General features: G+C 41.5%; 1 protein-coding gene across 2 annotated transcripts in view; it reads left to right on the top strand.

The window, feature by feature from the left end:
• golga5 (golgin A5) overlaps positions 1-23,127 on the top strand; it is a 39,787-nt gene that overhangs the window by 7,269 nt on the left and 9,391 nt on the right. Inside the window, exons 2-7 of one of the 2 annotated variants that reach the window (XM_033027750.1) lie at positions 552-1,176; positions 8,258-8,482; positions 14,489-14,708; positions 16,008-16,131; positions 18,435-18,638; positions 21,788-21,958. In XM_033027750.1, coding sequence (XP_032883641.1) covers positions 597-1,176; positions 8,258-8,482; positions 14,489-14,708; positions 16,008-16,131; positions 18,435-18,638; positions 21,788-21,958 — 1,524 coding nt within the window. In that variant the 5' untranslated portion in view covers positions 552-596. The remainder of the gene's footprint in view (positions 1-551; positions 1,177-8,257; positions 8,483-14,488; positions 14,709-16,007; positions 16,132-18,434; positions 18,639-21,787; positions 21,959-23,127) is intronic. The other variant, XM_033027751.1, reaches the window with a different exon arrangement.

Raw genomic sequence — 23,127 nt, 5'->3', positions numbered from 1 at the left:
TTTATTCAAATATGTTAAATATGTTAACATTTCTATAACATTCCATTGTTCTAGTCAGTATTTATCTCTCAATATTGCCATCAAAAAGAGCAGATGAGGTGATCTTTAATCTGGTTGCTGTTTGTGTGCTGCTGCAACAGCAGAATGACAACAAAGAACAATATACTGTACAAAAGGGATTGCAATGTCTGCAATACGCTTGTAGTGAAAGGAATAATTAAGACTTTTTCAATGATACAAATTGAAAAAATATACTTTAGATATGCTGCACTTTATTTTCTCGACATTACAGAGTTGCCTTCACTGGCACAATGTTATGCTGATCTTGTTAACTCTATGGTCATTCATTGTGCAGCTTATATTTTGTAGTTTAGTGTTATTTTGGTCAATTTAGTACTGCTCACAATTCAATAACATACGTTAACATCAAAGGTATTCTGCAATGTTCTATATCTTTAAAGTCTACTACTGAGTTACACCTGTTATGCATCAACCAATTGTGGCATGTGAGCTCTCATTTTGTGCATTAAAATATGCTTTTGCTCTTTTCAGGTCATGTTATAATATTACGTTTTTGGCTCTGATATCAGTTCAGAATGTCATGGTTGGCTGAGCTTGCAGGAAAAGCAGAAACCTTCTTGAACAAAGTGGACCATGGAGCAGCAGTTGCACTACAGAATCCACCCATTGAAGCCGTGACTGTCATACACAGTAAGAGCGATGAAGCCATTACTTTGAGCCAATATTCTACCCTGAATCAGCTGAGTGATAAATCTGATCACCAGATCCACACTAACCCTGGGTATGTCTCCTCCGCTGCCAATAACATTAAGAGGCAAAAGACCGCCCTTCTGGCTGGAGCTTCTAATGTCTCTTCGACATCACAGAACATTGAGACTATGGCTGGTACATCTGCAAGCTCTTCTCTAGGCAGGCCCTCAATGCAGTTTGTAAGACCAAAAAGGAATGAGCCAAACGATGACCAACTTTTTGATTTCCTAAATAGTTCAGAGAAATCATTAAATGGAAAAGTGGACAGCAAACAAGAGGCACCAAGACCGTTGACGCCAAAATCTCACTCTCGGACTTCCAGTCACAGTTCATCAACATCTGGCATCAATGTTGTGAAGTCACCTGAGGAGAGCTTTATCATGGACAATTCTGCTACTGGACATGGTAGGAAAAAGTTTCAATATTTAAAAAACAAATTGTAATTCTCTTTATTAATTTTCTACACACAGTCTATGTCATAGGGGTAGAAAATGTTTGGAATTCTTGTGGTTGTACACCACTATAATTGCTGTTATACCAGGTTCATACATTTACATCATGTGTAACTCTGGCTGGTTATTGAGTTGGTCCTGATTATTGATGGGTTATCAGTTTAAAGATATCTGGAACTAAACCAGTTCCAAATCAATTTAATGGAAGCCTCGCTTTCTATTGGCAAAGATTGTACATGAAATTAGCTCAGGCAGTTCCAATCTAATATTTTATGTAGCATTAAAATGCAATTTGGCTTGAACTTTATAAGGGTGGCTGCTGTGAAATGTATGTGGCCTAAGGGAGAGCAGAGCAATATTGTTTCTCTTCACGTATTGTGCATTGCTCCATCAGCACCAACAGTGCAAAGGTATTCCTTTCCTGGTGCTTCCATTGTTTTTATCAAATGGCCTGATCTGTGCATTTGATTTATTTCTATAACTGATATCAGAAATTAGAGACTTAAAATACAACTTTCAACTTTTTTTCCTTCTTGCCATGAAAAGAGGAAACATAGTGACAATGTGGCAGTTAAGCCTTACTGATGGATAAGTGGTTTTTGTGGTCTTGGTTTTCTATTTTATCTTTTGCCTTCTTGTCAGTACACCCTGAGAACAATGTGTAATTGTCGTCACTTACATTTTAAGAAGACATTAAAAGAGCAATAATGAGTGAAAATCCATTGCATGTCTATTTTTAATCCACTGTTTATGTGGCTTTAAGATTATTCCCATTGTGAAGTGACTTTAGTCTAATCCTGGCTCACTCAATAACATTAATGACCTTGGGTTTGATCACTCAACACAATCATCCCCCTCCAAGCTGGTGACCAAACTCGCAGAACTGGGTCTCTGCGCATCCCTCTGCAATTGAATCCTCGACTTCCTCATTCACAGACCACAGTCTGTTCGTATTGGTGGAAATGTGTCAGCCTCGATAACAATCAGCACGGGAGCACCGCAAGGCTGCGTGCTCAGCCCCCTGCTGTACTCACTCTATACCCATGACTGCGTAGCCGGTCATAGTGCGAACTCCATCATCAAGTTAGCTGACGACACCACTGTTGTGGGACGTATCACTGATGGGGATGAGTCAGAGTACAGAAGAGAGATCGAGCAACTGTCCATATGGTGCCAGCACAATAACCTGGCCATCAACACCAGCAAAACCAAGGAACTGATTGTGAACTTTGGAAGGTGTAGGATGGGGACCCACAGCCCCATTTATATCAACGGGTTGATGGTTGAAAGGGTCAAGAGCTTCAAATTCCTGGGCGTGCACATCTCTGAAGATCTTTCCTGGTCCAAGAACACTATTGCAATTATCAAGAAACCTCATCAGCGCCTCTACTTCCTGAGAAGATTACGGAGAGTCTGTTTGTCAAGGAAGACTCTCTAACTTCTACAGGTGCACAGTAGAAAGCATGCTGACCAGTTGCATTGTGGCTTGGTTCGACAACTTGAGCGCCCTGGAGAGGAAAAGACTATAAAAAGTAGTAAACACCGCCCAGTCCATCATCGGCTCTGACCTTCCTTCCATTGAGGGGATTTATCGCAGTCGCTGCCTCAAAAAGGCTGGCTGTATCATCCGAGACCCACATCATCCTGGCCACACACTCATCTCCCTGCTACCTTCAGGTAGAAGGTACAGGAGCCTGAAGACTGCAACAACCAGGTTCAGGAACAGCTACTTCCCCACAGCCATCAGGCTATTAAACCTGGCTCGGACAAAACTCTGATTATTGGTGGCCCATTATCTGCTATTTGCACTTTATCAGTTTACTTGGTTATGTGTGTGTATATATTTATATTGTGGTATATGGACACACTGATCTGTTTTGTAGTAAATGCCTACTATGTTCTGTGTGCTAAGCAAAGCAAGAATTTCATTGTCCGATCAGGGACATATGACAATAAACTCACTTGAACTTGAATACGCCAACTAAATCCAGCTATGTATTTTAACAGTTTGATCCTGACTGTTGCGTAATTGGTATAACCAGAAAGAGTTGCAACAACAAGAGTCTGTAGTGTGCCTTTAATGTAATTATATGCTCCCAAACTTTTAATTCAAAAATTACTGCTGACCAACTTCACTGGCTTCCCATCTCCCACCGGATCACCTACAAAATCCTGGTCCTCACCTACAAAGCCCTCCACCATCTGGCCCCCCCATATCTCACTGACCTCCTCTCCCCCTACCAACCCTCACGGTCCCTCAGATCCACATCAGCCGGTCTCCTCTCCATCCACAAGTCCAACCTCCGCAGTTTTGGGGACAGAGCCTTCTCCAGGGCAGCTCCCAGGCTCTGGAACTCCCTCCCCCAACTGATCCGCAATTCCGTGTCCCTCACCATCTTCCAGTCCCGCCTCAAGACCCATCTCTTCACCTCTGCCTATCCTTAGCCCCACGTCCCCGTCTCTTTTCATCTGTGCATTAATTGCCTCATACTGTGTTTTGTATTGAATTCTGTCTTTACATTGTGTACTAGTCATGTCTCTACTATTTATTTCATTCCCCTTACATGTTTTTCCTCTACATGCTCAATTTTTGTAAGGTGTCCTTGAGACTCTTGAAAGGCGCCCATAAATAACATTTATTATTATTATTATTATAAAGATGACCAATTGCATCTTGAAAGATGAAGTGAAGTAAATAAGCAAGAATTTAGTGGGAACTCAGGAGATTAAGATGTTGGCAATTCAAAAATGGTGATTCAACGGTATTAGGGACAAGAACATAAAGCACATAGATATTTAAGAAAAGTGTAAGGTTGAACTAGGTAATAGAGCTGGCATGGAGCAAGACTATTGTGAAATTTAGATGAAAATTTTAGAGTAAAGTCTTTGTCCTGCTGTGAACCACTAGATCAGTGATGTATGAATGGAACATGGCAGAAGTTAGGACATAGGCAATAGAGTTTTTGATGCCTCATTTGCAGAGGGCACATGCGTGTCTTGTGTAAAGCTCATCTGGAGAGGCAGATGTAATACCAAAATTGTGAGCTGTCCAGATTGGTTTCAAACATCTTCCAGGGCGAGAGTTTGTGAGGACCGGAAAAGATTAATTAGATTCCCTGAATGTTTAGTTGGGAACCAATTTCGACTCATTTGGTTCAGAATATCAGTCAACCTGTATAACAATTTAGAAACCACTGAATGAATCAAGAGTGAAGCTGAGTGTGGTTAACAACTGCGGTACAGTTGTAAAAGATTTTCCGATTTCAGTTGTTAGTGCGAGAAAAAAAATCATAAGGAATAATTAAACATAGTGCAACCATCTTCTCTAATTTGTCAGCAGGTTCATAATTTCATTATGTTTCCTTAGATAATGTGCACTATTTTTTTAGGTGGGCAATTGGGTATGTTTTGGGGCAGATAGCAGAAGCATTTTGGAGCAAGTTACAGCTGCCCATTTGCACAGTTAAAGTTGAGCATTAATGTCAATGCAATCATTGTGCTGACAAGGCCTTGTTTACATGTGAGCAAAAATGAGTAGAAGGAAGGCATGAGATCCTTAATCCCTTAAAAATGGAAAGGTCAGCAAGAGAAGCAAGTGTATTTGCATCTGTTGCATTGGTGGTGTTTCGTGTGATCTCAGAGTAGCACGTGGCGAGCATTAATGAGGTGAAATATAAAATAATGAAAATAGTAATATAGAGGAGTTTTGCTAGGTTGGGGTGGGGATTGGATGGAGAATGGTGGAAGGACTGGTGAAAAGACTTTTCGTATCTGGGTTTTGGAATTGGTAAAGTCAGGTGGAGGACTCGTGAGAGATAATCCTAAAAGAGGTCAAAGAAATAGAAATACGGTCATAAGGCTGGGAAGTGGAACAAAATTAGTCCTGAGGGTTGGTTCTGTTGTTAAAAAGTAGAATAAATACAAGAGTGTTGGAGTAAGGCAGGTCGGGCAGCATCTCTGGAGAACACGGAGAGGCAATATTTTGGACCTAGACTCTTCTTCAGACTCAAGAGAGACCGATTCCTGTTCTCCAGAGATGCTACCTGGCCTGCTGAGTTACTACCAACACTTAGCGTCCTTTTGTGTAATAACCAGCATCTGTAGTTCTTTGTTTTTACAAGTAGAATAAAATAGATTGTCGATTGTGATGTTGTAGAGGGCCTACAGTGCCCTCCATAATGTTTGGGACAAAGACCCATTTATTTATTTGCCTCTGTACACCACAATTTGAGATTTGTAATAGAAATAATCACATGTGGTTAAAGTGCACATTGTCTGATTTTAATAAAGGCCTTTTTTTAATGTTTTGGTTTCACTATGTAGAAATTACAGCTGTGTTTATACATAGTCCCCCCATTTCAGGGCACCATAATGTTTGGGACATGTGGCTTCACAGGTGTTTGTAATTGTTCAGGTATGTTTAATTGCCTCCATAATGCAGGTATAAGAGAGCTCTCAGTACATAGTCTTTCCTCCAGTCTTTCCATCACCTTTGGAAACTTTTATTGCTGTTTATCAACACGAGGACCAAAGTTGTGCCATTGAAAGTCAAAGAAGCCATTATGAGACTGAGAAACAAGAATAAAACTGTTAGAGACATCAGCCAAACCTTAGGCTTACCAAAATCAACTGTTTGGAACATTATTCAGAAGAAAGAGAGCAATGGTGAGCTTACTAATCGCAAAGGGACTGGCAGGCCAAGAAAGACCTCCACAGCTGATGACAGAAGAATTCTCTCTATAATAAAGACAAATCTCCAAACACCTGTCTGACAGATCAGAAACATTCTTCAGAAGTCAGGTGTCGATTTGTCAATGACCACTGTCCACAGAAGACTTCATGAGCAGAAATACAGATGCAAACCATTGGTTAGCCGCAAAAATAGGATGGCCAGGTTACAATTTGCCAAGGTTGACACAAAATGCTGAGGCAGCATCTGGAGAGAGGGAATAGTCGATGTTTTGGGTCGAGACCCTTCTTCAGACTGATGTCAGGGAGGGGGCGGGGCATATATAGAATGTGGGCAGAGACAGTGGGACTGGTGGGAGAACTGGGATGGGGATGAAGAGGGAAAGCAAGGGCTACATGAAGTTAGAGAAGTCAATGTTTATACCGCTGGGGTGTAAACTACCCAAGCGAAATATGAGGTGCTGTTCCTCTAATTGGCACTGGGCCTCACTGACAACGGAGGAGGCCCAGGCCAGAAAAGTCAGATTGGAAATGGGAGGAGTTAAAGTGCTGAGTCACCAGGATATCAGGTAGGTTAAGACTGACTGAGCGGAGGTGTTCAGCGAAACGATCACCGAGCCTGCACTTGGTCTCACCGATGTTGAGAAGTTGACAGCTGGAACAGTGGATACAATAGATGAGGTTGGAGGAGGTGCAAGTGAACCTTTGCCTCACCTGGAAAGACTGTTTGGATCCTTGGATGGAGTTGAGTGGGGAGGTAAAGGGACAGGTGTTGCATTTCTGCGGTTGCAGGGGAAAGTACCTGGGAGCGGCTGGTTTGGGTGGGAAGGGAGACTTAAAAGAGCAACCACAGTTCTGGAAAAAGGTCTTGTGGACAGATGAGATGAAGATTAACTTATATCAGAGTGATGGCAAGAGCAAAGTATGGAGGAGAGAAGGAACTGCCCAAGATCCAAAGCATACCACCTCATCTGTGAAACACGGTGGTGAGGGTGTTATGGCCTGGGCATGGATGGCTGCTGAAGGTATTGGCTCACTTATCTACATTGATGATACAACTGCTGATGGTGGTAGCATAATGAATTCTGAAGTGTATAGACGCATCCTATCTGCTCAAGTTCAAACAAATGCCTCAAAACTCATTGGCAGGCGGTTCATTCTACAGCAAGACAATGATCCCAAATATACTGCTAAAGCAACAAAGGAGTTTTTCAAAGCTAAAAAATGGTAAATTCCTGAGTGGCCAATTCAATCACCCGATCTGAACCCAATTGAGCATGCCTTTTATATGCTGAAGAGAAAACTGAAGCGGACTAGCCCCCAAAACAAGCATAAGCTAAAGATGGCTGCAATACAGGCCTGGCATAGCATCACCAGAGAAGACACCCAGCAACTGGTGATGCCCATGAATCGCAGACTTCAAGCATGCAAAGGATATGCAACAAAATACTAAACATGACTACTTTCATTTACATGATATTGCTGTGTCCCAAACATTATGGTGCCCTGAAATGGGGGGACAATGTATAAAGGTCAGTTCCCGCCACCACGGGTACCATGTAATCCCGTGCTACCTGCTCCATGGTCGGATAGTCGGCGACTAACCCGTCTCGCCCACCTGGTTTGTCAGGTGTGGAGGGGGCTGTGGACCCCCAGCAGGACCAAAAACAAGACCTGTCAAAGGGCGGGTGAACTCCTAGTGAGCCAACGGCCATCCACACTTCAGTAGAAGTTGCGATCACTGTCGTACATAGCATTGTAAGGCACCCGTGCCTGTTGATGTTTTCAATGATGATGTATAAACACTGCTGCAATTTCTACATGGTGAAACCAAAATGTATAAAAATGGCCTTTATTAAAATCTGAAAATGTGCACTTTAACCACATGTGATTTTTTTTCTATTACAGATCTCAAATTGTGGAGTACAGGGGCAAATAAATAAATGATGGGTCTTTGTCCCAAACATTATGGAGGGCACTGTATATACAATACATGCAAAGTTTGATTTTTTTAATATGAACAATATTTTCTATTCTATTTATTTTGATCTATAATCCTATTGAGGGGCTTTGTAAACATGAAATTCTATGATATTTAATCTAACATGTTTTGCAGAACGTATATATCTGGAGAAACAAGAAAGTACAGGTGCTGGATTTGCACTGTGGATGGTTAAGGAGCTGATTCACTGAGACAGATTTTGAAAATAGTAACATTTACTAATAGTCCAACCATTAACTTTGTATCTCTTGTGTAGAAATTAGAACAGTTTTCAAAACATAAAATATATTTTCATGTCTAACTTGCATTTCATTTATTAATTGTTGTTTTTTAAACGATTCAGAAATGTCGGAGAACTCTCCCAGTGTGAATCAAGGTGGCCAATTAGAGCCTTCGAGGGAAGAAGCATTGGGTAATACAGGGAGCACAACTTTCTCAACTAAAGACGAGAATCAATCGCTAGAGCTGTCGAACCTTCGGCTTGAAAACCAATTACTGCGGAGTGAGGTCAACTCACTAAACCAAGAAATGGCTGCACTGATTCAGAGATCAAAGCAAACACAAGAAGGTGAGACGGCACTGGATACTTGGAAAACACTGGTTATCTTTACCACTGATGTAGTTCATGCAATTGAGGTTCCAAGGTTTCTGGGCAGAGATATGTTATCTATAGAATCTATAGATTTGAGTACTGTTGGAGCGGGGGGGGAGACCGCCTACCTGGGGGTAGCGACAGCGGCCGGGCCTCCGGTACAGAAGGGGAAGGAAAAGAAGAGGAGGGCAGTAGTAATAGGTGACTCTATAGTTAGGGGGTCAGACAGGCGATTCTGTGGACGCAGTCGGGAGACCCGGATGGTAGTTTGCCTCCCTGGTGCCAGGGTCAGGGATGTGTCTGAACGTGTCCAAGATATCCTGAAATGGGAGGGAGAGGAGCCTGAGGTCGTGGTACATATAGGTACCAATGACGTAGGTAGAAAAAGAGAAGAGGTCCTGAAAGGAGAATTTAGGGAGTTAGGAAGAGAGTTAAGGAGAAGGACCGCAAAGGTAACAATCTCAGGATTACTGCCTGTGCCACGCGACAGTGAGAGTAGGAATGGAGCGAGGTGGAGGATAAATGCGTGGCCGAAGGACTGGTGCAGTGGGCAGGGATTCAAGTTTCTGGATCATTGGGACCTCTTTTGGGGAAGGTGTGACCTGTACAAAAAGGACGGGTTGCACTTGAACCCGAGGGGGACCAATATCCTGGCGGGGAGATTTCCAAAGGCTACTGGGGAGACTTTAAACTAGAACGGTTGGGGAGGGGGACTCAAATAGAGAAAGCTAGTAGACAGTGTAGGAGGCAGAGAAGGGAAGCACTCAGACCCAACATGTAGGGGGAAAGAAGAAAAAGATAATAGAGAATAAGAGGTGGTGGGTTTCTTAAATGTGTGAACACAGAGACAGAGGGGTGTAAAATGAGGGTAGAAGCAATAGGTAGCAAGGTGAAAAGTAAAAGTGGCAGGCAGACAAATCCAGGGCAAAAATAAAAAAAGGGCCACTTTTCAACATAATTGTATAAGGGGTAAGAGTGTTGTAAAAACAAGCCTGAAGGCTTTGTGTCTCAATGCAAGGAGCATTCGTAATAAGGTGGATGAGTTGAATGTGCAGATAAGCTATTAATGACTATGATATAGTTGGGATCACAAAGACATGGCTCCAGGGTGACCAAGGCTGGGAGCTGAACATCCAGGGATATTCAATATTCAGGAGGGATAGACAGAAAGGAAAAGGAGGTGGGGTAGCGTTGCTGGTTAGAGAGGAGATTAACGCAAAAGAAAGGAAGGACATTAGCTTGGAGGATGTGGAATCGATATGGGGAGAGCTGCGAAACACTAAGGGGCAGAAAACGCTAGTGGGAGTTGTGTACAGGCCACCTAACAGTAGTAATGGAGTTGGGGATGGCATCAAACAGGAAATTAGAAATGCGTGCAACAAAGGTAAAACAATTATAATGGGTGACTTCAATCTACATATAGATTGGGTGAATCAAATTGGCAGGGGTGCTGAGGAAGAGGATTTCTTGGAATGTATGCGGGATAGTTTTCCGAACCAACATGTAGAGGAACCAACGAGAGAGCAGGCTATTCTAGACTGGGTATTGAGTAATGAGGAAGGGTTTGTTAGCAGTCTTGTTGTGCGTGGCCCCTTGGGCAAGAGTGACCATAATATGGTTGAGTTCTTCATTAGGATGGAGAGTGACATAATTAATTCAGAAGCAAGGGTTCTGAACTTAAAGAAAGATGACTTTGAGGGTAATAGACGTGAATTGGCCAAGATAGACTGGCAATTGATTCTTAAAGGTTTGACGGTGGATATGCAATGGAAGGCATTTAAAGACTGCATGGATGAACTACAACAATTGTTCATCCCAGTTTGGCAAAAGAATAAATCAGGGAAGGTAGTGCATCCGTGGATAACAAGGGAAATCGGGGATATTATCAAAACAAAAGATGAAGCATACAAATTAGCCAGAAAAAGCAGTCTACCAGAGGACTGGGAGAAATTCAGAGTCCAGCAGAGGAGGACAAAGGGCTTAATTGGGAAAGGGAAAATAGATTATGAAAGAAAACTGGCAGAGAACATAAAAAATGACTGCAAAAGTTTTTATAGATATGTGAAGAGAAAAAGATTAGTTAAAACAAATGTAGGTCCCTTGCAGTCAGAAACAGGTGAATTGATCATGGGGAACAAGGACATGGCAGACCAATTGAATAACTACTTTGGTTCTGTCTTCACTAAGGAAGACTTAAATAATCTGCCGGAAATAGCAGGGGACCAGAGGTCAAATGAGATGGAGGAACTGAGTGAAATCCAGGTTAGCCGGGAAGTGGTGTTGGGTAAATTGAATGGATTTAAGGCTGATAAATCCCCAGGGCCAGATAGGCTGCATCCCAGAGTACTTAAGGAAGTAGCCCAGAAATAGTGGATACATTAGTGATCATTTTTCAAAACTCTTTAGATTCTGGAGTAGTTCCTGAGGATTGGAGGGTAGCTAATGTAACCCCACTTTTTAAAAAGGGAGGGAGAGAGAAAACAAGGATTTACAGACCAGTTAGTCTAACATTGATAGTGGGGAAATTGCTAGAGTCAGTTATTAAAGATGGGATAGCAGCACATTTGGAAAGTGGTGAAATCATTGGACAAAGTCAGCATGGATTTATGAAAGGTAAATCATGTCTGACAAATCTTATAGAATTTTTCGAGGATGTAACTAGTGGAGTGGATAAGGGAGATGCAGTGGATGTGTTATATCTAGACTTTCAGAAGGCTTTCGACAAGGTCCCACATAAGAGATTAGTATACAAACTTAAAGCACACGGTATTGGGGGTTCAGTATTGATGTGGATAGAGAACTGGCTGGCAGACAGGAAGCAAAGAGTAGGAGTAAACGGGTCCTTTTCAGAATGGCAGGCAGTGACTAGTGGGGGTACCGCAAGGCTCAGTGCTGGGACCCCAGCTATTTACAATATATATTAATGATTTGGACGAGGGAATTGAATGCAAGGTGCAAGGTGACTTGGATAGTATGGGTGAGTGGGCAAATGGCAGATGCAGTATAATGTGGATAAATGTGAGGTTATCCATTTTGGTGGCAAAAACAGGAAAGTAGACTATTATCTGAATGGTGGCCGATTAGGAAAAGGGGAGATGCAACGAGACCTGGGTGTCATGGTACACCAGTCATTGAAAGTAGGCATGCAGGTGCAGCAGGCAGTGAAGAAAGCAAATGGTATGTTAGCATTCATAGCAAAAGGATTTGAGTATAGGAGCAGGGAGGTTCTACTGCAGTTGTACAGGGTCTTGGTGAGACCACACCTGGAGTATTGCGTACAGTTTTGGTCTCCTAATCGGAGGAAAGACATTCTTGCCATAGAGGGAGTACAGAGAAGGTTCACCAGACTGATTCCTGGGAGGTCAGGACTTTCATATGCAGAAAGGCTGGATAGACTCGGCTTGTACTCGCTAGAATTTAGAAGATTGAGGGGGGATCTTATAGAAACTTACAAAATTCTTAAGGGGTTGGACAGGCTAGATGCAGGAAGATTGTTCCCGATGTTGGGGAAGTCCAGAACAAGGGGTCACAGTTTAAGGCTAAAGGGGAAATCTTTTAGGACTGAGATGAGAAAAACATTTTTTACACAGAGAGTGGTGAATCTCTGGAATTCTCTGCCACAGAAGGTAGTTGAGGCCAGTTCATTGGCTATATTTAAGAGGGAGTTTGATGTGGCCCTTGTGGCTAAAGGGATCAGGGGGTATGGAGAGAAGGCAGGTACAGGATACTAAGTTGGATGATCAGCCATGATCATATTGAATGGTGGTGCAGGCTCGAAGGGCCGAATGGCCTACTCCTGCACCTATTTTCTATGTTTCTATATATGTTATCTATAGTACAGCACAGGAACTGACCCTTCAACCCACAATGTCCATGCCGAACATTAAATTGTCAAGTTAAATTGATGTCTGCCTGCATGTAATCCTTATCCCTCTATTCCCTGTAATTCTACATGCCTAGCTAAAAGCTCTTAAATGCTATTATTGTATCTGCCTCCATCACCACCCCCTCAACAGGCATTCGAGGCACCCAACACACTGTAAAAGAGGAACAAAAATTGTAGTCGACTATCTAATGGCTTATAAGCAAACAAGGTGACATGGATTAGATAAATTCCTCGGTTTAAACAAAAATCCTTTAATGAAGGATTATACAGTGGCTTGCAAAAGTTTTCATACCCCTTGAACTTTTCCACATTTTGTCACGTTACAACCACAAACGTAAATGTATTTTATTGGGATTTTATGTGATAGACCAACACAAAGTGGTGCATAATTGTGAAGTGGAAGGAAAATGATACATGGTTTTCAAATTTTTTTACAAATAAAAAACTGAAAAGTGTGGCGTGCAAAAGTATTCAGCCCCCCTGAGTCAATACTTTGTAGAACCACCTTTCGCTGCAATTACAGCTGCAAGTCTTTTGGGGTATGTCTACCAGCTTTGCACATCTAGAGACTGAAATTTTTGCCCATTCTTCTGTGCAAAATAGCTCAAACTCAGTCAAATTGGATGGAGAGCGTCTGTGAACAGCAATTTTCAAGTCTTGCCAGAGATTCTCAATTGGATTTAGGTCTGAACTTTGACTGGGCCATTCTAACTCATGATATGCTTTGATCTAAACCATTCCATTGTAGGTCTGGCTGTATGTTTAGGGTCGTTGTCCTGCTGGAAGGTGAACCTCCGCCCCAGTCTCAAGTCTTTTGCAGACTCTAGCAGGTTTTCTTCCAAGATTGCCCTGTATTTGGCTCCATCCATCTTCCCATCAACTCTGACCAGCTTCCTTGTCCCTGCTGAAGAAAAGCATCCCCACAGCATGATGCTGCCACCACCATGTTTCACAGTGGGGATGGTGTGTTCAGGGTGATGTGCAGTGTTAGTTTTCCGCCACACAAAGCGTTTTGCATTTAGGCCAAAAACTTCAATTTTGGTCTCATCTGACCAGAGCACCTTCCTCCACATGTTTGCTGTGTCCCCCACATGGCTTGTGGCAAACTGCAAACGGGACTTCTTATGGCTTTTTTTCAACAATGGCTTTCTTCTTGCCACTCTTCCATAAAGGCCCGATTTGTGGAGTGCACGACTAATAGTTGTCCTGTGGACAGATTCTCCCACATGAGCTGTGGATCTCTGCAGCTCCTCCAGAGTTACCATGGGCCTCTTGGCTGCTTCTCTGATCAATGCTCTCCTTGCCCGGCCTGTCAGTTTAGGTGGACGGCCATGTCTTGGTAGGTTTGCAGTTGTGCCATACTCTTTCCATTTTCGGATGATGGATTGAACAGTGCTCCGTGAGATGTTCAAAGCTTGGGATATTTTTTTTATAACCTAACCCTGCTTTAAACTTCTCCACAACTTTATCCCTGACCTGTCTGGTGTGTTCCTTGGGCCTCATGATGCTGTTAGTTCACTAATGTTCTCTAACAAACCTCTGAGGCCTTCATAGAACAGCTGTATTTATACTGAGATTAGATTACACACAAGTGGACTCTATTTACTAATTAGGTGACTTCTGAAGGCAATTGGTTGCACTGGATTTTATTTAGGGGTATCAGAGTAAAGGGGGCTGAATACTTTTGCACGCCACACTTTTCAGTTTTTTATTTGTAAAAATGTTTTTAAACCATGTATCATTTTCCTTCCACTTCACAATTATGCACCACTTTGTGTTGGTCTATCACATAAAATCCCAATAAAATACATTTACGTTTGTGGTTGTAACGTGACAAAATGTGGAAAAGTTCAAGGGGTATGAATACTTTTGCAAGCCACTGTAAATATAGAACGATTTAACAACAACTAAGGGATAAAGATCATGTGAACCATGATAATATTTTTAAATTGTCCTCTCGGGTATAAGAGCAAGAACACTGGATTATTTTTTTGTAATTATTTGTAATGTGAGCTAGTGGTGTTGGGGTGGAACAAACATCCTCTCCCATCTGTACTTTGATCTGACTTTTTTTTCTGGAATTCTTGCGTTTTTAGAGTTAAATAAATCCAGGAAACAGATTGAGAAATGGAATGGCGAGAACTCAAAGACGGACAGGATAAGTAGGGAACTGCGTTCTCATGTTGACGACCTGAACGAGGTGCTGAGCGCCAAGGATTCGCAGCTGGCTGTGCTGAAAGTGAGACTGGAAGAGGCAGATCAACTTCTGAAGGCTCGAACTGAAGCAATAGACATGTTGCAGAATGAAAGAAACAGGTTTCAATGACTCTCCTGGCATGCATGCTTTTCATTAGATACTAATTTCCAAATGAGAAATAACACTTCTAAACGGGACGGAACGTTGGATGGTTCAAAGGATTTTAGCTCTGATTTATTCCATCAGATTTTTTTTCTGTTTCATGTCTGGCTTAGAAAGGGAGAAACTCATTCTGATTTACAAAATTCAAAGTGAAATCAATGGATGTAGTTCAAGAAAACTGGAAGTATTGCACCACCAGGGGGGGGGGGGGGTTGGTTTGCTTTTGAGTCTTTATATGTGGTTGAGTCAACTGAAGTAATGAATGCTGCATTCTATATCATTGTTTAGTGCTCTGTAACTTGAGCGAAATGTTGTGAAATATAATTCTGACATTTTGAAATTACATTGAAGCCACCATCGTTACACTTGCAGCATCTTGAAAGAGAGTCCATAATACTGAATTATTTTATTGCCGAGTAACCAGAAGTACTTTTACTACTTCATCATTGATCTGAACCATATTTTACATCAAAATAGGAATAATTAAAACACTATTTTAAACGATTTTCCACCTTTTTTCTGTTTCATTATGTACATTTTTATAAAATACATTTTATGTTGTAGTTTTTATAGTTCTGTCCCTCTGCTCCTGTTGTCTTTTGGAGGTGGGCTCAGTCTTTCAAAGGACACTTTTCCAGTTAGATTCTGAATATCCCAATTGTTATGTTGCTGGGAATGATCTAGTGAATGCATGGCCCCTTCACACTCAGCTAGAAAATACTCTCATGTTGCAGAGATTTAGGCATCATTTTATTCATCTCTTGTCTTTTTGCATGTTTTCTACAATGAAGATATTTGGTGGTAGCGAATGAAGAAATTTTCCATTTATGGGACTAAATTGTGTCATCAAGTTGGATATAGCAGAATTAGACTCTTCAATGTATGAATATCACAACTGTTATTTTTAAGGATTAAATAAGGATTTTAATTTCTCATTGTTGCTGTTGGTACTGAGACATTACGCATTAGGCACCAATGTAGAACATTTGTGCTCCTATTTAATTACCCATTCATTGAGGGGTGAAGATGTTTTACTTATATTTTAGTTTGACATGTATCTTTGATATATTAAAACAATCTGTGCCTATAATTTGATTGTTTTGAATTGGCAACATTATATCAGAAACAAATTGTCAATTCCAAAACATTGAGGGAAGTGGCACTCTAAGGAATCCATTAAGTCATTCTGTTTTTATACATTGTTACTGGACATTCCCGAAAAGTATTTTGTATCATCTTTCCTTTTATTCTGAAAGGATACTACTAGATCACAATGAAGGGAGCAACTTGCACAACCAAGCCTACCAGACAATGCAAGAAAGACTTATGGATGCTGAATCAACACTTAAAAGAGAACAAGAAAATTACAGTCAAATGCAGGTTGGTCTACACAAACTTGTAACTTTGTAAGCGCCCTTTATGTCGCATCTATTTGCATACATTGGGTATGCAAGCAAAGAATTTCACATGTGACAAAAGCATTCATGAAAGGTACCCAAGTACATGGCAGTTGAATGCTAAACAACAGATTTTTAACAGTGAGAATTTATTTTGGGCTGTTTTGTAATTAACATTAAAGCATAATTTATTTATTTATCATTTGGTTGGTCTTGCAATATACTTGATGGCTGAGATGACAAAAGTCTGGATAAACTTTTTCCTGTATCAGATTGCTTTCCAAGCACTTAAGCAGGAAACATTAGAAATCAAAATTTAAGAGCTAACTGTGAAGATTTCTATGTGGTTAGTCTTCACATTACTATTAGTAAACCAAGTCAATCATCACAAAAAGATGCTAAATCACACAAAATTGTGTCTGAAATTGTTTCTGCGGGTGCCTCAATGGCGTAAACCTAGGCTTCATTTGAGTGGTGAACTGAGAGTACATAAAGCTTCCAGTGGTGTTGGACTTGGTCCTACAAGTATATTGTAGGACCAACCAAATGATAAATAAATAAATTATGTTTTAATGTTGATTACAAAAGTGTCCATTTGCCAGCTTCTCTTTTTTTCCAAGGCTTAACATGGATTGATTCATGGACCATATTTTCCTATTGTGGGAGACAAGTGCAAAATGAATATGCTATATACCAATTTAAAAAAATATATTCATTCAGAGTGATTAATAAAAATTTGCCGGTGCCTAGAGAAAAGTGCAATAAGGTAGAAAGTTGTAATTAATTGTACGCAGTAAAATCAAGATATATATATTGGAAGAGTGGACTGAAAGATGGCAGATGGAGTTTAATGCTGATAAGTGTGAGGTGCTACATCTTGGCAGGACAAATCAAAATAGGACGTACATGGTAAATGGTAGGGAATTGAAGAATGTAGGTGAACAGAGGGATCTGGGAATAACTGTGCACAGTTCCCTGAAAGTGGAATCTCATGTAGATAGGGTGGTAAAGAAAGCTTTTGGTGTGCTGGCCTTTATAAATCAGAGCATTGAGTATAGAAGTTGGGATGTAATGTTAAAATTGTACAAGGCATTGGTGAGGCCAATTCTGGAGTATGGGGTACAATTTTGGTCGCCTAATTATAGGAAGGATGTCAACAAAATAGAGAGAGTACAGAGGAGATTTACTAGAATGTTGCCTGGGTTTCAGCAACTAAGTTACAGAGATAGGTTGAACAAGTTAGGGCTTTATTCTTTGGAGCGCAGAAGGTTAAGGGGGGACTTGATAGAGGTCTTTAAAATGATGAGAGGGATAGACAGAGTTGACGTGGATAAGCTTTTCCCACTGAGAGTAGGGAAGATTCAAACAAGGGGACATGACTTGAGAATTAAGGGACAGAAGTTTAGGGGTAACATGAGGGGGAACTTCTTTACTCAGAGAGTGGTGGCTGTGTGGAATGAGCTTCCAGTGAAGGTGGTGGAGGCAGGTTCGTTTTTATCATTTAAAAATAAATTGGATAGTTATATGGACGGGAAAGGAATGGAGGGTTATGGTCTGAGCGCAGGTATATGGGACTAGGGGAGAATACGTGTTCGGCACGGACTAGAAGGGTCTTGATGGCCTGTTTCCGTGCTGTAATTGTTATATGGTTATAACTGGCTGTGCAATGTACTCTGTTTCTGAAATTCAATTCCACTGAAGGTATGCAGCAGAGTACAATATCCAGTTGTGGAAATATAGTTTAACACATGTGATTGAGATTGAATTTCTATCCAATGTCACTCAGTGACTCGTGGAAAATTTGAATTATTTTTGCCTTGGAGTGAATTTAGTTCACTGTCCATAAAAACTGACACTCTACTGACATCTATGTTCATATTTTCAATCTGGACCATTGAATTCATCCTCAATTCATCGTTTTCATCATGAATTCATCGTTGAATTCATCCCTTGCCCCCAGCCTCGCCTCATTCTTGAAACAAACATTAGAGCATTAACTTAAAATTCATGCGTTTTTTAACATGTTATTTCTCTTCACTTTATTCCTCTTCTGGATGCAAAGAGCCTCAGAGTGTACTGTTCAAGACACAGTCATCACTGGATAATGAGTAAGACATTGGTGCAATATATGTTTGTGAGCAGTTGCTATGCCTTTATGTGGAGAAATCCTTTTATTAAATACATTTTTTCCCTGATATTGTTTAGCAAATGCCGTATATCAAGAACATAGTCCGTTTAAATAAAATGAGATTGGCCTAAAATGCCTCTTTTGTTTCTTTTGTTCAGCATGAATTTGCAGCCAGACTGGGTAAAATAGAGGGAGAGCGGCAAAGCCTTGCGGAAGCACTGACAGCGTCTGAGAGAAAGGCGATTGAAGACAAGAGGAGGGCAGATGATCATCAGCAACAGCTCAAACTTGCAAAGACCAGCTTGGATTCTGCTAAACAAGAACTAGTGGATTACAAGCAAAAGGCTTCCAGAATCCTTCAAGTGAGGGCAAGGTTATGGAGAAGTACTGCAAACCTATCAATTTGTTTGTCTTTAGCACATGCTGTAAGATGGTAATTTTCTATGTGGAGTATCTCTTGTGCCACCAGGGATCCAAGACAATACTGCAAGTATATTGCAGGACATTTACCCTGTGCAATATGCCCCATAATAACGTATCAAAGGTATTTTATTAGTCACATTCACATACACCTAGGTGTAGTGAAGTGAAATGCTTTTTGCCATTTTGCAGCACACAAAAAAAGGAATACAGACATAACACCAATAAGAGTCTTAAACACAAAGAACATCCCCCCACAATGGCTCCCACCATGAGGGAAGGCACAAAGTCCAGTCCCCAACCCCAGTTCACCCATAGTCGGGCCCATTGAGGCCTCCACAGTTGCCCGATGTTCCAGGCCGTTCTCGCCGGGTGATGTTGCTCCGGTGTCTGGAGAGTCCTCCCAGCGGCTTGGGAACCCTGGAACGGCCGCTTCCGAAGCCAACAAGGCCGCGCCGGTTGGAGCTCCACAACTGGCGATCTCATCTAGAGATCCCAGGCTCCCGTTGTAAAGTTCAGCGCCGCCGCCCGCAGCTGGTTGCTCCACAGTCCCGCAGCTCCGCGATGTTTTTCCTCAGCGGTCTTCAGCTCACCGGAGCTTCAGCGTGGCGACCCGGGCAAGGCATCGCCCGCTCCGCGATAGCGCTCCAGCGCTGCGCCGCCGCCGAAGCCGAGGTTCTGGGCGGTCCCCGACAGGAAACGCCGCTCCAGGCCCGCTGGTAGGCCGTGAGGACGGGTCGAAGCTGCAGCCCGGAGAAAAGCTGCCTCTCCGACCAGGTAGGGACCCTGAAAGGTAGTTTCCCCCTTCCCGCCCCCCACATAAAAAAAGTCTAGACCTCCAAACAAAACACTTAACTAACTAAAATAAAAAATAAAAGATGAAGAGACAGACAGCTGCTGGCTGGGTAGCCGTGCACAGGACAGCGCCCCCTCCCCCTATTGCTACAAAATTAATTTGTAATTGTCACTGAAAGTGCAACATTGGGAATAAGGAGATAGTTCACCATAGAATGCTCTACAACTAGTGGTCCTTGAGATAAGAGGATAAAGCATTTTGTGAACCTTGAATAAGGTTGGGTTTTGGTTTATTGTCACGTATCAAAGAACAGTGAAAAGCTTTATTTTGCATGCTACCCAAACAGATCAGATAATACCATACATAAATATAATCGTCAAGCAAGTACCAGAGTTAGAGCAAAGAGAAAAATACAGAGTGCAGAATAGAGTTCTCAGCATTGTATCAGTTCCATAGACAAAGTCTATAAATACAATCAATTCAAATTCAAGTACAATAATGGGAGCAAAGTGCAAGATACAGAGAACATTTAGAAATGGTACCATACTTACAGATAGATAAGTGATGTAAAACAGTAGAGCGATCGTTTGAGATGATAGTAGATCCTTCTCTGGGAAACCACCCAAAGAGTCACCACTCTACTGACAAAGATAAAATCTTGTTAAACTATGACGATCAGCTGTGCAACTATTTGGAAATTCTGATGTCCAAATCTGGCTCAGCAATGATATTTCGCACACTCCCTAACCGCTCACTAGGCCCTCGATCCCACGACCCCTCTAAATTACCAGTTCACTGGAAAACATTAGTTTCTGTGCATCATCTTTAAACAAACAAATTAGAAGTGTGACGGTATACTAATAGAATAGCTTTTGATACTTCAAGCACTACCAAACTCCTGAGCATGCCGGATTATCAGAATTTCACTGTATGTAAGTAAACACTATATTACGCCCTGTTGAAAAAAACAGGGATAAAGGGATTCTCTACACTAAGAAATGTTGATTCTACATATTTTTCAGTTTGATGTCAAGGTGAACATGTGATAAGTCAAATAATATTTTCTTTTAAATTTGTACATCTTGCACTGTTGCATTGCAGTACTGAAATATTGTCACTAGATGGCAAAATTTGCTTGTGAGAAAATTAATTTGGTAGTTTGTATCAATTTTCCTGTTTTTCCTGATATTCTATCATTAGAAATTCTTCCAATTTCTTAGCAAGAGGTACTAATTTTGGGATTGATTCTTGAACATAAAATCAATATGTTTCTTTTGATCCAATCATCCGCTGCTCTAGATGTCAGCTGATTTACATCGGTGAGACTAAGCGGAGGTTGGGCGATCGTTTCGCCGAACACATCGGCTCAGTCCGCAATAATCTACCTGAACTCCCGGTGGCTCAGCACTTCAACTCCCCCTCCCATTCCCAATCCGACCTCTGTCCTGGGTCTCCTCCATTACCAGAGTGAGCAACACCGGAAATTGGAGGAACAGCACCTCATATTCCGCCTGGGTTGTTTGCGTCCGGATGGCATGAACGTTGAATTCTCCCAGTTTTGCTAGCCCTTGCTGTCTCCTCCCCTTCCTTAACCCTCGAGCTGTCTCCTCCCATCCCCCCGCCCTCGGGCTCCTCCTCCTCCTTTTTTCCTTCCTTCTCCCCCCCCCCCACACCCCCCATCAGTCTGAAGAAGGGTTTTGGCCCGAAACGTCGCCTATTTCCTTCGCTCCATAGATGCTGCTGCACCCGCTGAGTTTCTCCAGCATTTTTGTGTACCTTATTCACTTTAACTATTCTAATTTAAAGTGATTCATTGTTATGATTCAAAGTATTGCCAAAGATGGGCAATGTATTGAAATTAAAATATTGCACAGAAGACCCTGAAGTTACAGCTGTTTGGGTTGGGTAATGGAAATTCACCTTTACAGAGTTTACATCTCACTACCCAAAAGCTTGAGATACAAAATAAAAATTCCACTCTCATGGAATCTATATGGAAAAACGAAATAAAAATACAAAAAAAAAATGTCAACTCGTATTACTTGACACGCGTAAATGACATGGCTTCACATGATGGAAAATCGCAACATGCCCCTGTTTTCTAGTATGTAAGCTTGCTGTGACACGTGGATTGCCTATTATTCCCAAGTGAAATTGCATATGTGCTTTAATATTATGAATTGAACAACTTCGTTGCTAGTGATTAAAAGTAGACATGTATGAATTATTTTTCATAATCAGCATTCCAAAATTTAATTCAAAGTTATTATGAAATCTTTGCACATTTTTCCACAGTCCAAGGAGAAACTGATTAACAGCCTGAAGGAAGGTTCAGGGTTTGAAGGTATTGAGAGCAATGCTATCAGCATCATGGAGCAGGAGGAACTGCGTCATGAGCGAGACATGCAGCGGGAAGAGATCCAAAAGCTGCTGGGTCAGATACAAACACTGAGGACAGAACTGCAGGTAGTCAGTTCCACCCTGTCATAAAATTCTTACTAAAATTATGCGCTTTTTTTTTGCTTGTTGCTTGAAGAAAACTCATCAGATCGCAAGAGGGATGTGACTCCCACAGCAAAATGTGGAATTCTGGCTCTGCATTCATCCATGTTTCACATTTTGGGTTGGCCTTTAAAGGGGAGTCCAGTATTATAGCTTATAAAGTTATACCAGTTAATTTATTGCTATGCTGAATGACTCGGCTGCGATTGTGTGCCACAGTCTATCAGTAAAATTCAAAAACACCCGAAAATGTTTTGGCACATTATGCCTGAGTTGTTAATGTTGAATATTTCCCCCGCTCCCAACTACTCCAAACTGAGTCACCTTTTATTTTAAAGAACTTGGATTATTTTAACACAAGGATTACAAAATCCTCAGCAAAAAGAAAGCTTGCCTCATAGATGTCAGTGACTTCAGTTTAGTTTATTGTCATGTTTACCAAGTAACAGTGCAAAGCTTTTGTTGCGTGCTAAAAGACAATACATTATTACAATCGATTCATTTAGAGTGTATAGATACGTGATAAGGGAATAACGTATAGTGCAAGGTAAAGCCAGCAAAGTCTGATCAAGGATAGTCCAAGGGTCACCAAAGAGGTAAATTGTAGTTCAGGACTGCTCTCTGGTTGTGTTAGGATGATTCAGATGCCTGATAACAGTTGGGATGAAACTGTCCCTGAATCTGGTGGTGTGTGTTTTCATACTTCTATACCATTTACCTGATGGGGGAGAGGTGACGAGGGAGCGGCCAGGGAGAAGAGGGAGCTTGGAACCAGTTGCTATTAATGCTGGATTAAGTAACTGACAATTCTCAAAAAGGCTGCCAGCATCATCAAGGACCCACACCATCCTGGCCACACTCATCTCCCCGCTGCCCTCCGTCCGGATAGAAGGTACAGGAGCCTGAAATCTGCAACATCCAGGTAACCCATCAGGCTATTAAACTCAACTCAAACAAGACTCTGATCATTAATAGCCCATTGCACTTTATCTGTTTATGTGTGTGTGTGTATGTATTCATTGGTATATGGTAACACCGATCAGTTCTGTTCTGTATTTATTTATTAATGCCTACTTTTCTCTGTTGTGCTGAAGCAAAGCAAGAATTTCATTGTCCTATCCGGGACACATGAC

Source organism: Amblyraja radiata, chromosome 9 (assembly GCF_010909765.2).
Source record: "Amblyraja radiata isolate CabotCenter1 chromosome 9, sAmbRad1.1.pri, whole genome shotgun sequence".
NCBI lineage: Eukaryota > Metazoa > Chordata > Chondrichthyes > Rajiformes > Rajidae > Amblyraja > Amblyraja radiata.
This window is presented reverse-complemented; position numbering and strand designations above follow the sequence as displayed.